Consider the following 14,801-nt stretch of genomic DNA (forward strand, 5'->3'; position numbering starts at 1 on the left):
TCCAAACCAAACCATAGCTACCAAGAAAAAGGGAAACTTTCATCTAGATTACTAAAATGGCAAAGTCCCAATTAAGTGCAGTGTGTGAGATTGAATTTTTGTTCTTTTAACGTTTGATTGTTCCATAAAGAAAACTAATGTTAGTAATTAAAGTCAACCAAATACAAATCTACTGAAAGTTACTATATCATTAGACATCAATATATATATTTAGAATTTGTTCTGTTCATGGTACGTGAAAATCCAACGAGTCAACTATAATCATAATATTATAAGAATATTAGTTTATCCCAGTGAATTTATAAAACTTATGATAAAACAAAAGAAAAGTTACTACAGGTTTTTCGTTTTTTTTAATGATGTCATAAATAATAAATATAATATTAATCATATTTCTCATTCTGTGATGCCACTTTCTAAATTGAGATAAGTTTTGTGAGGGTATATTTTCCTTATAATAGTACCTTGATATTTCTTTTAGTACAAATATAAGTTTATTTATTAAAAATTTCTTATAAGTTAAAATTTTGTTAAATTTGATTTTCTTTATATATAAAAGTTAGTTTATAAAATTCTTTCCATCCACACAACAGCAACAGACAAACAGGGGACCAACACTTTTCAACAATTCCAACAATTATTAATGAATTAATTAGTTAATGAAGCTTGTTTTTGTAACAGAGAAAGGTAACGTGACACGTCAGCTTTGCCAAAAATAAAACCCACAGGAAACAAAAGGCAAGTAGCGCAGAGGACAAAAATGGAAATAGTCACATTTTCCACGCCATTAAAGTTAGAGAGAAAGAAATGAACACGAAGAACAAGCGAAAAAGAGAGGGTTAAGGAAGAAGAAGAAGAAGACGGAGACGCTGGACCCTGCGTCCGCGTTTCATCCTTCACTCTCTCCAAAACCCTCTTTCTCATTTTCATATTCATTCATTCTCCCATTTTCAAAAGGTGTAACGCATTGGAGATATGGGGAACAGTTGCGTGACTCCGGTCAGGTTCAGACGGGAGAGGAGGCAGAGGAAGCGGGAGGAAGCGGCGGCCAAGAAGCTCGTCGTGCTCAAGGACCCCACGGGCCGGGACATTGGGCTGCGCTATGAATTGGGCCGGGAGCTGGGCCGAGGGGAGTTCGGCGTGACGTACCTGTGCCGTGATAAGGAGACGAAGGAGGAGTGGGCGTGCAAATCGATATCCAAGAAGAAACTGCGAACCGCCATTGATATCGAGGATGTGCGGAGGGAGGTGGAGATCATGCGACACTTGCCCAAACACCCCAACATCGTCTCGCTCAAGGACACATTCGAAGACGACAGTGCTGTTCACCTCGTCATGGAGCTCTGCGAGGGTGGCGAGCTCTTCGACCGCATTGTCGCGCGCGGCCACTACACCGAGCGCGCCGCCGCAACCGTCGTCAAAACCATCGTCGAAGTTGTCCAGGTCCGCTGCCAAATCCTTTCTCTTCACCGTTTTTGCATGGTCGTTAACTCGTCTTTCTTTTTCGTGTGTAAGTTAAATTTAGTGCCAACACGCGTCGTTGGATGGTAGGTCCCGCGGTAGGGGTGTCAAATTGGTCCAAACCTATGAGCAAATCCGCTCGGCGCGCAGACCCGGTTGGATTAAAAAAAAAAAATAAAACTTTCTTTTTAATTTTGAACAAAAAGAAAGAAAGAATTCTTCAGTAATCTGCATGGTGGAGGTTTGCGTTAACTGTTGATACAGATATCAAGCATAAATTTTAACTGGTTAGAGAAGAATAATAGAAGCAGTAACGCAGTTGCATTGATTTTTTTTTTTTTTTTTAATTATAGTCAAACATTAGATTATGAATTTAATTCATTAATTAATTAATTTATAGTAATGGTTTAGACTCTCCAGAAAAAGTAATGATTTAGGATGTTTTAACCTCTGAAGTTTTGAAATATTGGCTGGTTTGGTGCTTGTCATGGAATTTTAAAAAGGCTAAAATGAGTATTACTTGATGTTGATGTTATTAGTGATAAATATTGACTGATAATTTTGGATACTATAATAATGTTGAGATTTTAGGTATTAAATTAGTTGATGGTTGTAGTTTTATGTTATTTCTCTTTTTTATTCATTGTGGGATCAGGAAAAAAAATCATCTCTTTTGTTAATTTTCAAATCATGAATAATTTGAAGTAAATTGAAATTTTAATTGTGATATTAGTTTGAAATTAAAGAAAATAGCATAATAATAACGAAACTAATTGGTGTGTGCAATTCAGTGTTTTGTTTAAAATCGGTGCAGCAGACTCAGTATTACTGTATTTTATTGTGCTGTGTTTTGTTTACTTTTTATGGGAGTTTCCACGTTTATCAGATGAATATTTAAAAGGGAATTTCCTTTTATCTCTGTTAATGAAAGAGCTCTTTTGTATATCTCACTTATCAGACCTGTAAATAAATGACATACTATGCATGAATGGCCTTTAAACCTTTGGAGTTGAAATGTTGGGACTGGTTACAGTTTGTTTCTTGGTTTCTATGAAAATTATTTGCTCTTCACTGCACCTATGTGCCTGGAGTCTCTCTCTCTCTGTCTTTATATATATATATATTATTGGTTATTCTAAATTTGATATTAAATCATTACTCTTTTGTGTTTTTATGTGGTTTAGATGTGCCACAAACATGGTGTGATGCATAGAGATCTCAAACCTGAGAACTTTTTGTTTGGAAACAAGAAGGAGTCAGCACCTCTGAAAGCAATTGACTTTGGATTGTCGGTTATCTTCAAACCAGGCAATGCTTTGGCTAGTTATTAAATCTCGATGCTGTTGTTGTTTGATCCTCAACATTTTTATGCTGCCATGCCTTTAAAAGAAGCTGAAGTTTGCCTTTTTCTGCAGGTGAAAAGTTTAATGAGATAGTTGGAAGTCCATATTACATGGCTCCTGAAGTATTAAAGCGTAATTATGGCCCTGAAGTAGATATTTGGAGTGCTGGAGTAATTCTTTACATCTTACTCTGTGGTGTCCCACCTTTTTGGGCAGGTTAGTTTTGTATTCTGAATGATGTTTGTGGATTTTTCGAGAGTCTTAGATCTTAAGTAGCTCAAATCCACTTTTTGATCACTTATTTAGGTCACTGTGTGTGGGGGTTCGCCCTTTTGTACTAATAATAAATATTTACTATAGCAATATTAGAAATATAGTTCTTTGCGTTGGAAGAAAAATATTATGTCTTTGGTTACAACATAGAAAAAAAATTATTTACTTGCAGTGATCTTTTAACATAGAAAAAAAATTATCTGGTGCTCGTATGATATTTTTGATGTATTGTAGGTTTAATATCAGATAAAGGATGGAATTATGAATAGTGTTTCACTTATTTTCCATCGTTTAGTAAAATGTGTGTCATACCATTATTTCTTGCAGAAACTGAACAGGGAGTTGCTCAAGCAATTATTCGGTCTGTTGTTGATTTTAGAAGGGAACCATGGCCCAAGGTTTCTGATAATGCCAAAGACCTTGTGAAGAAGATGCTTGATCCTGACCCAAAGCGCCGGCTTACTGCACAAGAAGTGTTAGGTATATATATATATATATATATGCATTTCTTATTACTGCGGAGGGAGATTAAGTGTAGAATTATTTGGTTTTTTTCCGTATAAGATGGACTACTATGATAAAAAGTTTTTTGACAAAAATGTGAGGATGGTAATGTTGCTTCTTCACTAAATGCAGATCATCCGTGGTTACAGAATGCAAAGAAAGCTCCTAATGTTTCATTGGGAGAAACTGTCAGATCAAAGCTCATGCAATTTTCTGTAATGAACAAGCTTAAGAAAAGAGCTTTGAGGGTAATGTTCTAAACCGTATTTGAATAATCTTATGGGAAATACGCTCCAAAATTGTTTATTAATATATCGATTTATAATTTATCTACTATGCTCTGTTGACTTTCATGTGAACAGGTGATTGCAGAACATTTGTCTTCAGAAGAAGCTGCTGGAATAAAAGAGGGATTCGACCTGATGGATACAGGTAATAATGGCAAAATTAACATTGATGAGCTGCGAGAAGGGTTGAAGAAACTAGGTCACCAAATTCCTGACGGAGATGTACATATACTTATGGAAGTTGTGAGTATTTTTTTCGCTTACTCTGGAATCTTCTCTGTTTGTTCCACAATATGGGTGAAAAAAAAGTGGTTTCTTCTCTTGTTTTTCAAAATTACTTTCGTTGTAATATATCAAACTAAGTGAAAACTTTGGATATTATACTGCGTATGGTAATTAGTTCATTCATTCTAACACAAACTGTTTTTTTTTTATTTTTAAGTAGGTATATTTTTAAGTAATATACTGTTACAAACAAGCAGAAATTCTCTATCCTTTCGATGCTATTTCCTGTTTTACCTTAATGGAAAAGATGATCTGAGTTTACTGTTTTAAATTATTGTTTTTCAATCATACCCTTAGAAAGCTTTCTTCAACTTTTAATCTTTGGGTGGATGCTGCTTAATACAGGGTGATTCAGACAAAGATGGATATCTAGATTATGGAGAGTTTGTTGCCATATCTATTCATCTGAGAAAGATAGACCATGATGAGCACATTCACAAAGCCTTCCAATTTTTTGATAATAATAAAAGTGGATATATTGAAATTGAAGAGTTACATAATGCCTTAGCTGATGAGGTTGAAACAAACATCGACGAAGTCATCAATGCAATTATGCATGATGTTGACACAGATAAGGTCAGTATATTTCAATTTTTATTTATTCAAAGTTTCTGGTTTATTTTGCCATCTTGACCGTATCAGATTCAATTTTATTGTAATAATGAACTCAGAAAAGTAAATTATGCATTCTTACCAATAACATGTTTTTAACAAAACATGAAGATTACTGTCCTTTTGTAAACTTTGCCTTGCAAGGGAGTTTCAAATGTCATGTGGGTGGGGTGTACAAAGATAACAGACAACCTCATTTTCTGTTCTTTTAACCGTCTGGAAGACAAAACTAGAGCTATCACTCATTCTGGAACTCTTGTGGGTCCTCTTAGCAGTTGTGAACCTGGAAGATGAATCTTTGCTAATGTCTATAATGTTGTCGATCTAGATCTTGATTTAAAGATCCTGTCTTGTCTGGAACCAGCTTTTGAGCTTTGTGTTCATGTGATTGCAGGATGGAAAAATAAGCTATGAGGAATTTGCTACAATGATGAAGGCTGGCACAGATTGGAGAAAAGCATCAAGGCAGTATTCAAGAGAGAGGTTTTCTAGCTTAAGTCAGAAGTTGATCAAGGACGGATCTTTGCAGTTAAACAATGGCGGTAGCGGACTTTAGAAATCACAACTTGTTTTACTCGAAAAAAGCCAAAGGAAAATCCATCCTTTTACTGTTTTCCCTTCATCCTTATCATTTTCTCAATTTTTTCTTATAACCATTGCCCTTAGCTTACTGTTTAAGCAATCAAAGGTCAAAACTTTTATTGAAAAGTGTAACACTATATAATCTTTTGTAATTTTCAATGCCTTTCTAATATTACAGATTTTATATTTACAGATTCATTAACCTTTCCACTCTCTTTATCATGTATGAATATTATACATTATTCAATTTCAATGATCAAAATATACAAATAATTTTAAATATATATATTTAAATTATCTAAAGTATATAAGCAAAAGAACTACTTTCTTGTCATTGTTTTTGTTTGTTGCTTTTTCGTTTCTGTTTTTTAAGTTTTCACTAAAATGTTCAATGCTGAAGATAAGAGTATGTAATTAGTGACCTAAAGTTCATGTGAGATTTATATAGTTTTATTCATTATTCAAATATTCAATGATATATTTAGTCTATACAATGTCATGTTATATGACAATGAATTCAATATCTATACTCTTATATAAAAAAAAAATGCACCTTTTTAGTATATATATTTTGTTTTCTAATTTTATTTTTAGTAAACAATATTTTTAAACTAAAATAATTACTTTAAGTAATTGTGTTTTAAAATTTAATCATTTTTTCTATTTAACTATTTTTCTTTAAATTTAACTATTTTTTAAATTAAAATAATTATCTACAAGTACGTAATTTTAGTGTTTAATTGATTTATCTATTTAAAATCTTTAGTTATACATATTTATACAATAATTTTCCTTTTCATTCAATGTATATGTAAGTAATATATGTATGTGTCGTTATAAAAATTATGTTTACTTCTCAATCAACTAATTCATTATTATTAAACACATTAATGTTATGAAGTATAAAGTGAGTGTTTTCTGTAGGTAATTTCTTAATTAATGCTTTAATTCGTAATTAATTTTAATAAATTTCTTGAGTATTATTGGAGCTCATAATTACTCATGATTGATCATTTAAGTATTATTTGGGTTCATCATCACTCTTAACTTAACCAATTATTTTTTTCAACTAACAAAGTATTCTTTTAACAAAGCTATTTTTGACTTAAAGATAGAATTCTTTCAATAAACTACTCTAATTTAATAATTATGTCTTCTTTTCATATAGAGAGTTTAACATGGATAAATCCATTTAATGCACTTTATACAATAATAAATGTTGTTTTTTCTTTACATAACAAATGACTAAAAATACTTACATTTATTTTCTTTGTAGGTAATGTACATTTCCTTAATTTGTCTAAATATTATTACCGTAGTAAACAGTTTTTCAAAAAAATTGATAATCGAAGAAAAATAATTGTAACTCTTTGTCCAAAATATTCTCCTATACGACGGGTCAATTACTATAAAAAATTTATTTATATATTAATTAATAATTAAAAAATGTTAATAGTGATGACATTTTTTTAATCTATATTAACTATGATTTAATTTGTTTTTCAGTTGATGCCAAATACAATTAGTTATGTTGACATCAATTACAAGTATTTTTATGATATTGTTAGTTGATATTTTCCTACCGACTTCTTGAACGATGTTGGTTGAAAATTTTCTTCGAGTAACATTGAGAACAACAGAAGTCATAGTTAATGTTTTATAAAAAAATATGAATATGTTTATTAAGAAGGACGGCTTATAATTTACTCTAGAGATATTTATTAAGAAAAATGGATTATTTATTATAAATGTGTTACCACAAAAATATTTATAAACGAATTTATAATACATTATTATTATTATTATTATTTTTAGGGTTAAATATGTTATTAGTCCTTATACTTTGGAGTGATTTTGTTTTTAGTCTCTCTTTCAAACTAAGGTACAATTTAGTCCTTTAACTTTAAAAAACTCTGGTTTTAGTCATTTTTACCAAATTTTTTAACTTTATTTGTTGTTTCAAACACGTTTCATTATAACATTTGGATTGTTTACATTGTTTGACACATTTTTGCTTCAATGTGTTTGAAACAACAAATAAAGTTAAAAAATTTGATAAAAAGGACTAAAACCAGAGTTTGTTAAAGTTGAAGGACTAAATTGTACCTTAGTTTAAAAGAGAGACTAAAAACAAAATCGTCCCAAAGTATAAGGACTAAAAACATATTTAACCGTTATTTTTACTACTATTATTTTATATAATAAATTTATAAATTTATAATACTTTTTATTTTAAAGTTAAATATGTTTTTAGTATGAAAATAGAATTTGTTTTAATAAAAATTAGGTATATTTTGTTTTGATTTTCAAAATGTTTGACAAATAAAAAATTTAAAATAATTAAGTTAAAATATATTTATTTATTTTTAAAATTTGAAAAAAAAAATTATATTAAAGTTTTAGAAAAAAAATTCAACTTCACATCAAAATTCAAAAATTAAAATTATGTTTAATCTTTTATTTTATTAATTCTTAGCATGTACATGTAGATTTGAAGCAAACAAGTTTTTTTTTTTTGAACTATTATTATGCAGAGTTTTAACTTAATAAATTTGCTAGGACAAAATTAAAATTTGCATTAAAAGAGACACACATCTATAGAAATATTAGAAGAACCATTCACTATTAAAGTTATTTATGATAGTATATATCACAAATCTCAAATGGAACAGTTTCCAATCACAAATTGTTTGTAAGTTTCAAAATATCTATCATGTGTAATGAATGACGTCATCCATTGTATAAGAATGCTCATACTGGATTCTTCCCGAAAGGTAGGAACCATTTTCTTTAATGCAGTCATTATCATGTTTTTAATTTATTTTTATAACTTTTTTACGTTCAGTATAATTTAACATAAAATAATATATTTTATGATTTTAAGATAAAATAAGTATATTATTATATTTATTAATAATGACAATCAAGAATTGCTAAATGTTGGAAATCAACATTTATGTCCAAATTATTTTATTTCACTACAGGTTACTTTTAATGTGATTAAATTTATGACATTTATAAATTCGTGTAATTAATAGAAACATAATACTGATAATAATAATTTTAAGAATTTTTTATCGTAACTTAATGTTTGTATTGACGTAATAGATTTTTTGTAAAATTCAATATTGTGAAAATAGATTATATAGAATAAGGCTTTAGGGTATCATGACCTTTGAATTATATAAATTTTAATGTAATATAGAAATATTGTTTATATACTATCATGATAACAATTGCTCCAACGAAGATCAGATGTTCCTTCCATTCATACCACTAAAAAGTGATAATTAATCTTTTATTAATATTAAAAATAATAATTTATTTAATTTTTGAAAACCCTAAATTTTCCAAAAAATAGTGTGATAAATCTAGACACGTAGTATTCATTTTTCCTACATTGCAAAAACAAATATTCTCCTTTTATAAATTCACCATTCTCCAAGATCCATCTACCCTTAGTGTCACATCCACGTGTCACAATCTCAATCCATGGAGGCCTAGAAGTTGCTCGACCTTTACCCGCTCACTCACTATAAATTGCTCTCTGCAATCTCATTCGTTTCATATTCCAATTCGAATTCAGCTATCATTTGCAACAAACTTTGAGTTTCTGATTCCAGCACTGTTTCTTCTCTTCTTCGTTATTGCACACTCATTCTGATATTCTGCGTTTCACGTTCTTCTTCTGCCTCAAGGTTTCTTATATCTGAATCTTCTTCTTCAGGTGAGTTCTTCGGTTTCATTAACTCTGACCCATAATCAGTACTCTGTTTCCCTAATTCATGTTTTTATGCGTTCACTTGTCATGATTAATTTATATATGTAATTAGTAATTTGAGTTTATCGATAATTGTAAATGTTTATGTCTAAAATTATCTTCAGATAACTTACGTATAAAAAGAGAATACAGTCTTTATTGTTAACTAGACCTTAAGGTAAGATATAATTAAAGAAAAAGTATGATTAAAAGAAAAAAAAATCATGGAATGGATTTTATTTACATAATTTTTTATATTTTTAAAATTCTCGTTAATATTAACGTAAATACAAAATAAAAGAATGATAATATGTAAAAGAAGTTATATAAACTATTTTTTAACATATGGAAGTCGGTATTAACTCATAGAAAGTATTATTTTCCTAATTATCTTTATGTGTTAAAACATATCTTACTGAAGAAAGATAAATCAGTATAATTACTGTGATGCATGTGTATATAACCATTTTTATTATTATTAAACTTTGATACGTGTTTATATCTCTATGTAATATTGATTGAGCTGAGTGCTAATAATATTATAGTTTATTTTTATACATGATCAGTATAAAACTTGTTATGTTGTTAATAAATTAGAAATTATTATTAACATATTTTAATGTAATTTTTAGAAAATTAAATAAATTTATCGGGTAATTTTTTAAATTAAATTAATATATTAATCTTTATGCAGTAAAAACCAAGTGACTAAACAAATATATTAATTCATGATTTTCAATTTAACCTCGTTGTGTTTTCTGATAATTTTAAACATTTTATTATTAGTTTTTAAGAAAATAAAGCATAACGGTGTTTGAAAGTTTTTTTTAAAAAAAAAAAAAAACAAAAGAAAGTATAAAATGTAATATTTTACCGACAAAATCATATTTAGGTACCGCCCTTGAAACTAAATGTAGCGGTCAAAGTTATTTAATAAGAGTACCTTCAATGAAAATCTCATTTTCGATTAGAATGGTTTATATTAGTCATTTATAAATAAAAGTGTATATTTTAATGTGATTTCTACAAATTAATTATTTTATAAGTTAAATGAAAATATTAATATAAAAACTCTTTACACTTCATAAATAAATATTTTAATTTAAACAAATTAATATTAAATTTAAATTAAAGTAACTTATGTTTATAAATATATTTTTTAATTTAAAATAAATCAACGTAGGACTTATATTAAAATAAATAAAATTAAACACTTAATTACATGGCTTAAAATAAATAAAAATTGTAATCCGGACCATCTAATAATTAATTGTTGTATATTACTCATGCATCACCTATTTCAATTATAATTAATATTCATATCACATCAATATAATATATATGGGGTAGTTCTTCCTCTCTCAAATTTATCCCTATATTTACTTTGAAACAATTGTTCTTACCCTACTTTCTTAAGTTAATAATACTAATTTACTGCTTCTAAATGTTTGATATATGGTGGTGTTGTTTCAGTAGTTAAGTGTTCCAAACATGACGGTCACTCCTATGATCTCTATCAATGATGGGAACCTGGTGGTTCATGGCCAAATTATACTGAGTGGAGTGCCAGACAACATTGTCCTAACTCCAGGAACTGGAAAGGGCCTTGTGACAGGTGCATTTATTGGTGCCACTGCTTCCAACAGCAAAAGTCTGCATGTCTTTCCCATGGGTGTCTTAGAGTAAGTCCCTTTACCATTTACCACTTTAGCATTCTACCTAGTTTGATAAATTGCTTTATACATTATAGACCTCCTTCATGAATCATTATGCTATCTACATTCCGAAACTTTAGTTTGTTTATTCAATTTAAACTTGCTTGATGAAATAGCATGGTATCTAGTTTCCAAAGCTCTAGTTGCTTTATACAATCTAAACTTGCTTGCTATCTATCTTCTTTACTAAAGTTTAGCTGACTTGTGAATAGGGATCTTCGATTCTTGAGTTGTTTCCGGTTTAAGTTATGGTGGATGACTCACAGAGTGGGAACCTGCGGGAGGGATGTCCCATTGGAGACTCAGTTCATGCTTATAGAGAGCAAAGACAGTAAAGATTATCAAGAGAATTCTCCAACAGTTTACACTGTTCTGCTTCCTCTCCTGGAAGGCCAGTTCCGTGCTGTTCTACAAGGCAATGATAAAAACGAGATAGAGATTTGCCTTGAGAGTGGTGAGTTGCTTCTTGGCCATGAAAATTGATTTGGTGTTAGCTATGACAAACTCTGCTACTGGCTTGAAATTAAGCTCCCCCAAGTTTGTAGAGAAGCTGAGGTGGAGCTACCATATGTGAATATACTAATGGGATGAAGAAACCTCTCAATGGCTTCCTACCAATCAATTAAATCAATCAAATGGAGTTTATAGCTTTGGACAAAATGTATATGTAAGGAGGAGTCCCAAAGAACCGAAACGATATGTTTCCTTTTGGTGTATGGTTTGGTTTTGCAGGAGATCCTGCTGTTCAGACCAATCAAGGCCTTCACTTGGTCTACATGAATGCTGGCACCAACCCCTTTGAAGTCATCAACCAAGCTGTCAAGTAAGGCAACTTTCCCTGTCTCTGAGTACCTTACACAATCAGTGAAGCTCAAGTTACATAAGTTGCATTGACTTGAATTTGTCATTTTTTTTGGTGAACAATAGAATTGGTTTTTTGTCTACTGAAATGTTATTGATTCCTTTTCTAATGTTACTCAAGGGCTGTAGAAAAACATATGCAAACTTTCCGTCACCGTGAGAGGAAAAAAGTAAGAATCTCCTCTTAGCTGCATACAAAAGATTCAATACTTAATATGTGATGCATTTTGTTTCTTACTTTTAGTTGGTCTTTTGCAGTTGCCATCTTTTCTTGACTGGTTTGGCTGGTGCACATGGGATGCTTTCTATACTGATGTCACAGCTGAAGGTGTTGAGGAAGGCCTCAAAAGGTAATTTAAGGGAAATAGTAGTTTGCTAGTTTGTTTATGTCGTGAAGAAGAGTCAAGTTACCGGTATTCTGAAACACTGAACTTTGTTTAATATTACTTCAGCCTATCAGAGGGAGGTACAAGTCCAAGGTTCCTCATCATTGATGATGGTTGGCAACAGATTGAAAGTAAACCAAAAAGTGATGATGATTGTCTTGTACAAGAAGGAGCACAGTAAGATTTACTAAGTTTTGATAGCTACTAACAGTTTTCCATTATCATTTTAAAGCACTTGATTTATATTTTGGAGAATTTTGATGATGGCAGGTTTGCTACCAGGTTAACTGGTATTAAAGAAAATACTAAATTTCAAAAGAATGGACAGAGCAACGACACAATTTCTGGTTTGAAGCATGTTGTAGATGAAGCAAAGCGATGTCACAACGTGAAGTATGGTCTTAGACCTTGAAACTGGAGTGCTTTTAGATATTTAAATTTTATGTAAGAGGAGAATTATGAGATGTTGCTTACCAAATTTAAGTTTGTGAATTATGGACAGATATGTTTATGTTTGGCATGCTCTGGCTGGTTATTGGGGAGGAGTAAAGCCTGCAGCAAGTGGCATGGAGCATTACGACACTTCCTTGGCATATCCAGTACAGTCTCCTGGTGTGCTAGGAAACCAACCAGACATCGTCATAGACAGCTTGTCTGTTCATGGCTTGGGACTGGTGCACCCGAAGAAGGTTTTTGATTTCTACAATGAGCTTCATGCTTACTTAGCATCATGCGGAGTAGATGGAGTGAAGGTTGATGTGCAAAACATTATAGAGACCCTAGGTAGTGGACACGGTGGTAGGGTCACACTCACGCGCAGCTATATTCAGGCACTTGAGGCCTCTGTTGCTCAGCATTTTCGTGACAATGGATGCATTGCCTGTATGTGCCATAACACTGATGGCCTTTATAGTTCAAAGCAGACTGCTGTTGTGAGAGCATCTGATGACTTTTATCCCGGTGATCCTGCTTCCCACACTATTCACATTTCATCTGTTGCATATAACACACTTTTTCTGGGAGAGTTTATGCAAGCAGACTGGGACATGTTTCATGTAAGTTGAAGTTATAGTAATTTAGCTAATGAATATGGATTTTTATATTTTACATTTCCTGGATCTTGACAAAAGAATTTTTATGTCAGAGTTTACATCCAGCAGCAGAGTACCATGCTGCAGCCCGTGCAGTCAGTGGAGGTCCAATTTATGTTAGGTACTTTACACGTATTGTCCTGCATTAGGCCATACATGAAATGAGCATATTTGTGACGTGTAGATTTGATGCTTTTATAGTGATAAGCCAGGAAGGCACAATTTTAATCTTCTCAAGAGACTGGTTCTGTATGATGGTTCAGTTCTCCGTGCTCAGTTACCAGGCAGGCCTACCGTTGACACTCTCTTCGTTGATCCAGCAAGAGATGGAACCAGGTTCGTTTAATTTTCTACCAATGTACTTCTCATGCAATGTTTTTGGGACATTCTGATGGTTCATATGCCTAAGTTGTCATGTCCAGCTTGCTCAAGATATGGAACTTGAACAAATGCTCTGGAGTGGTTGGTGTGTTTAATTGCCAAGGTGCTGGGTGGTGCAAGATACAAAAGAAAACCCGAATTCATTGTCCATCACCTGGGACTCTCACTTGCTCAGTTTGTGCCTCTGATGTTGACCTCATTGCTCAAGTAGCCGGTGCTGATTGGAATGGTGACACTGTTGTTTATGCCTACAGATCAGGTAACTTAGTTTCACATATGAATTAAAAACTTGTATTGTAAGTATAAAAGGCTCCAATTATCTAAACTATAATCTGTTTCCATGTTTTAGGTGAGGTGATTCGGCTGCCAAAAGGTGCTTCGATTCCTGTGACACTGAAAGTTCTGGAGTATGAACTTTTCCATTTTTGTCCAATCAAGGTGAGGCTTTATTAGTTTTTGGTTTTGTACCATTGGGCTATTACTGAAATTGGAGCATGATATACTAAGTGAAGCGGTGTTGTTGAACAGGAAATTGGGCCAAGTATTTCATTTGCACCGATAGGGTTATTGGATATGTTAAACGTTGGAGGTGCTGTGGAACATTTTGACGTTGATAAAGAATGTGCAGGAAAAGCAACTTTTATTGTGAAAGTGAGGGGAAATGGCAGATTTGGAGTTTATTCTTCTGAGTGTCCTGTGAAGTGTGTGGTAGCTGGCAATCAAACGGATTTCAACTATGACTCAGAGAGTGGATTGACAACCTTTTACATCCCTGTGCCTGAAAGGGAGATGTACTTATGCCAGATACAGATCCATTTTTGAGTCTTAATTCTTATCCTTTTGTAGGACACCTTTTGCTTTAATAGCTTCACATGCAATGCACAAAAGTTTATCTTTAAACAAAATAACTTTTTATATTGTAACTGATTTTGACAAATGAATAAATTAATAATACTATCAGCTAAAAGTTAACCAGTCTATAATCATAAATAAAATGTATGTATAATATAAGTAATAAGAAAATACATAGTCGGTATGATTTTGGCGGTTTTATAAATAACAAATTCAAAACACCGAAGCTGAATTTTAAAAAGTTATCAATTTGATTGACAAGAACACATCTGGACAATGGTGTCATTTGTTTGCACTAACAAATTTATAATACGGGATTGCCAACCATATTATCAGATATTTTGCTAATTATACAAAAAAGTAATCATCCGACGTTAAGTTTTTAATGTACTCGAAACGTTAATTAAA

The 14,801-nt window shown here is 31.5% G+C and overlaps 2 protein-coding genes across 3 annotated transcripts; both read left to right on the forward strand.

Annotated features, from left to right (window-relative positions):
- Window positions 1–805: 805 nt before the first annotated feature.
- On the forward strand, window positions 806–5,429 carry LOC106771279 (calcium-dependent protein kinase 32). The gene is made up of 8 exons (XM_014657232.2): window positions 806–1,443; window positions 2,646–2,769; window positions 2,877–3,020; window positions 3,405–3,557; window positions 3,714–3,829; window positions 3,944–4,111; window positions 4,499–4,729; window positions 5,160–5,429. The coding sequence occupies exons 1-8, from the start codon at window positions 976–978 to the stop codon at window positions 5,319–5,321; spliced, it is 1,566 nt and encodes a 521-aa protein (XP_014512718.2). The 5' UTR covers window positions 806–975; the 3' UTR covers window positions 5,322–5,429.
- Window positions 5,430–8,909: 3,480 nt separating this feature from the next.
- LOC106771257 (probable galactinol--sucrose galactosyltransferase 2) lies at window positions 8,910–14,464 on the forward strand. Of its 2 annotated transcripts, none has more exons than XM_014657207.2 (14): window positions 8,910–9,074; window positions 10,581–10,789; window positions 11,035–11,276; window positions 11,555–11,645; window positions 11,805–11,853; window positions 11,942–12,033; window positions 12,136–12,246; window positions 12,340–12,462; window positions 12,572–13,124; window positions 13,214–13,281; window positions 13,362–13,496; window positions 13,583–13,800; window positions 13,891–13,979; window positions 14,070–14,464. In XM_014657207.2, exons 2-14 carry the CDS (start codon window positions 10,599–10,601, stop codon window positions 14,361–14,363), a joined length of 2,256 nt encoding a protein of 751 aa, XP_014512693.1. In that variant the 5' UTR covers window positions 8,910–9,074; window positions 10,581–10,598; the 3' UTR covers window positions 14,364–14,464. The 2 variants fall into 2 exon arrangements, with proteins under 2 accessions (XP_014512693.1, XP_022640362.1); XM_022784641.1 differs by having other exon boundaries at window positions 10,584–10,789.
- The last annotated feature ends 337 nt before the right edge of the window (window positions 14,465–14,801 follow it).

Source organism: Vigna radiata, chromosome 8 (genome assembly GCF_000741045.1).
Source record: "Vigna radiata var. radiata cultivar VC1973A chromosome 8, Vradiata_ver6, whole genome shotgun sequence".
Classification (NCBI taxonomy): domain Eukaryota; kingdom Viridiplantae; phylum Streptophyta; class Magnoliopsida; order Fabales; family Fabaceae; genus Vigna; species Vigna radiata.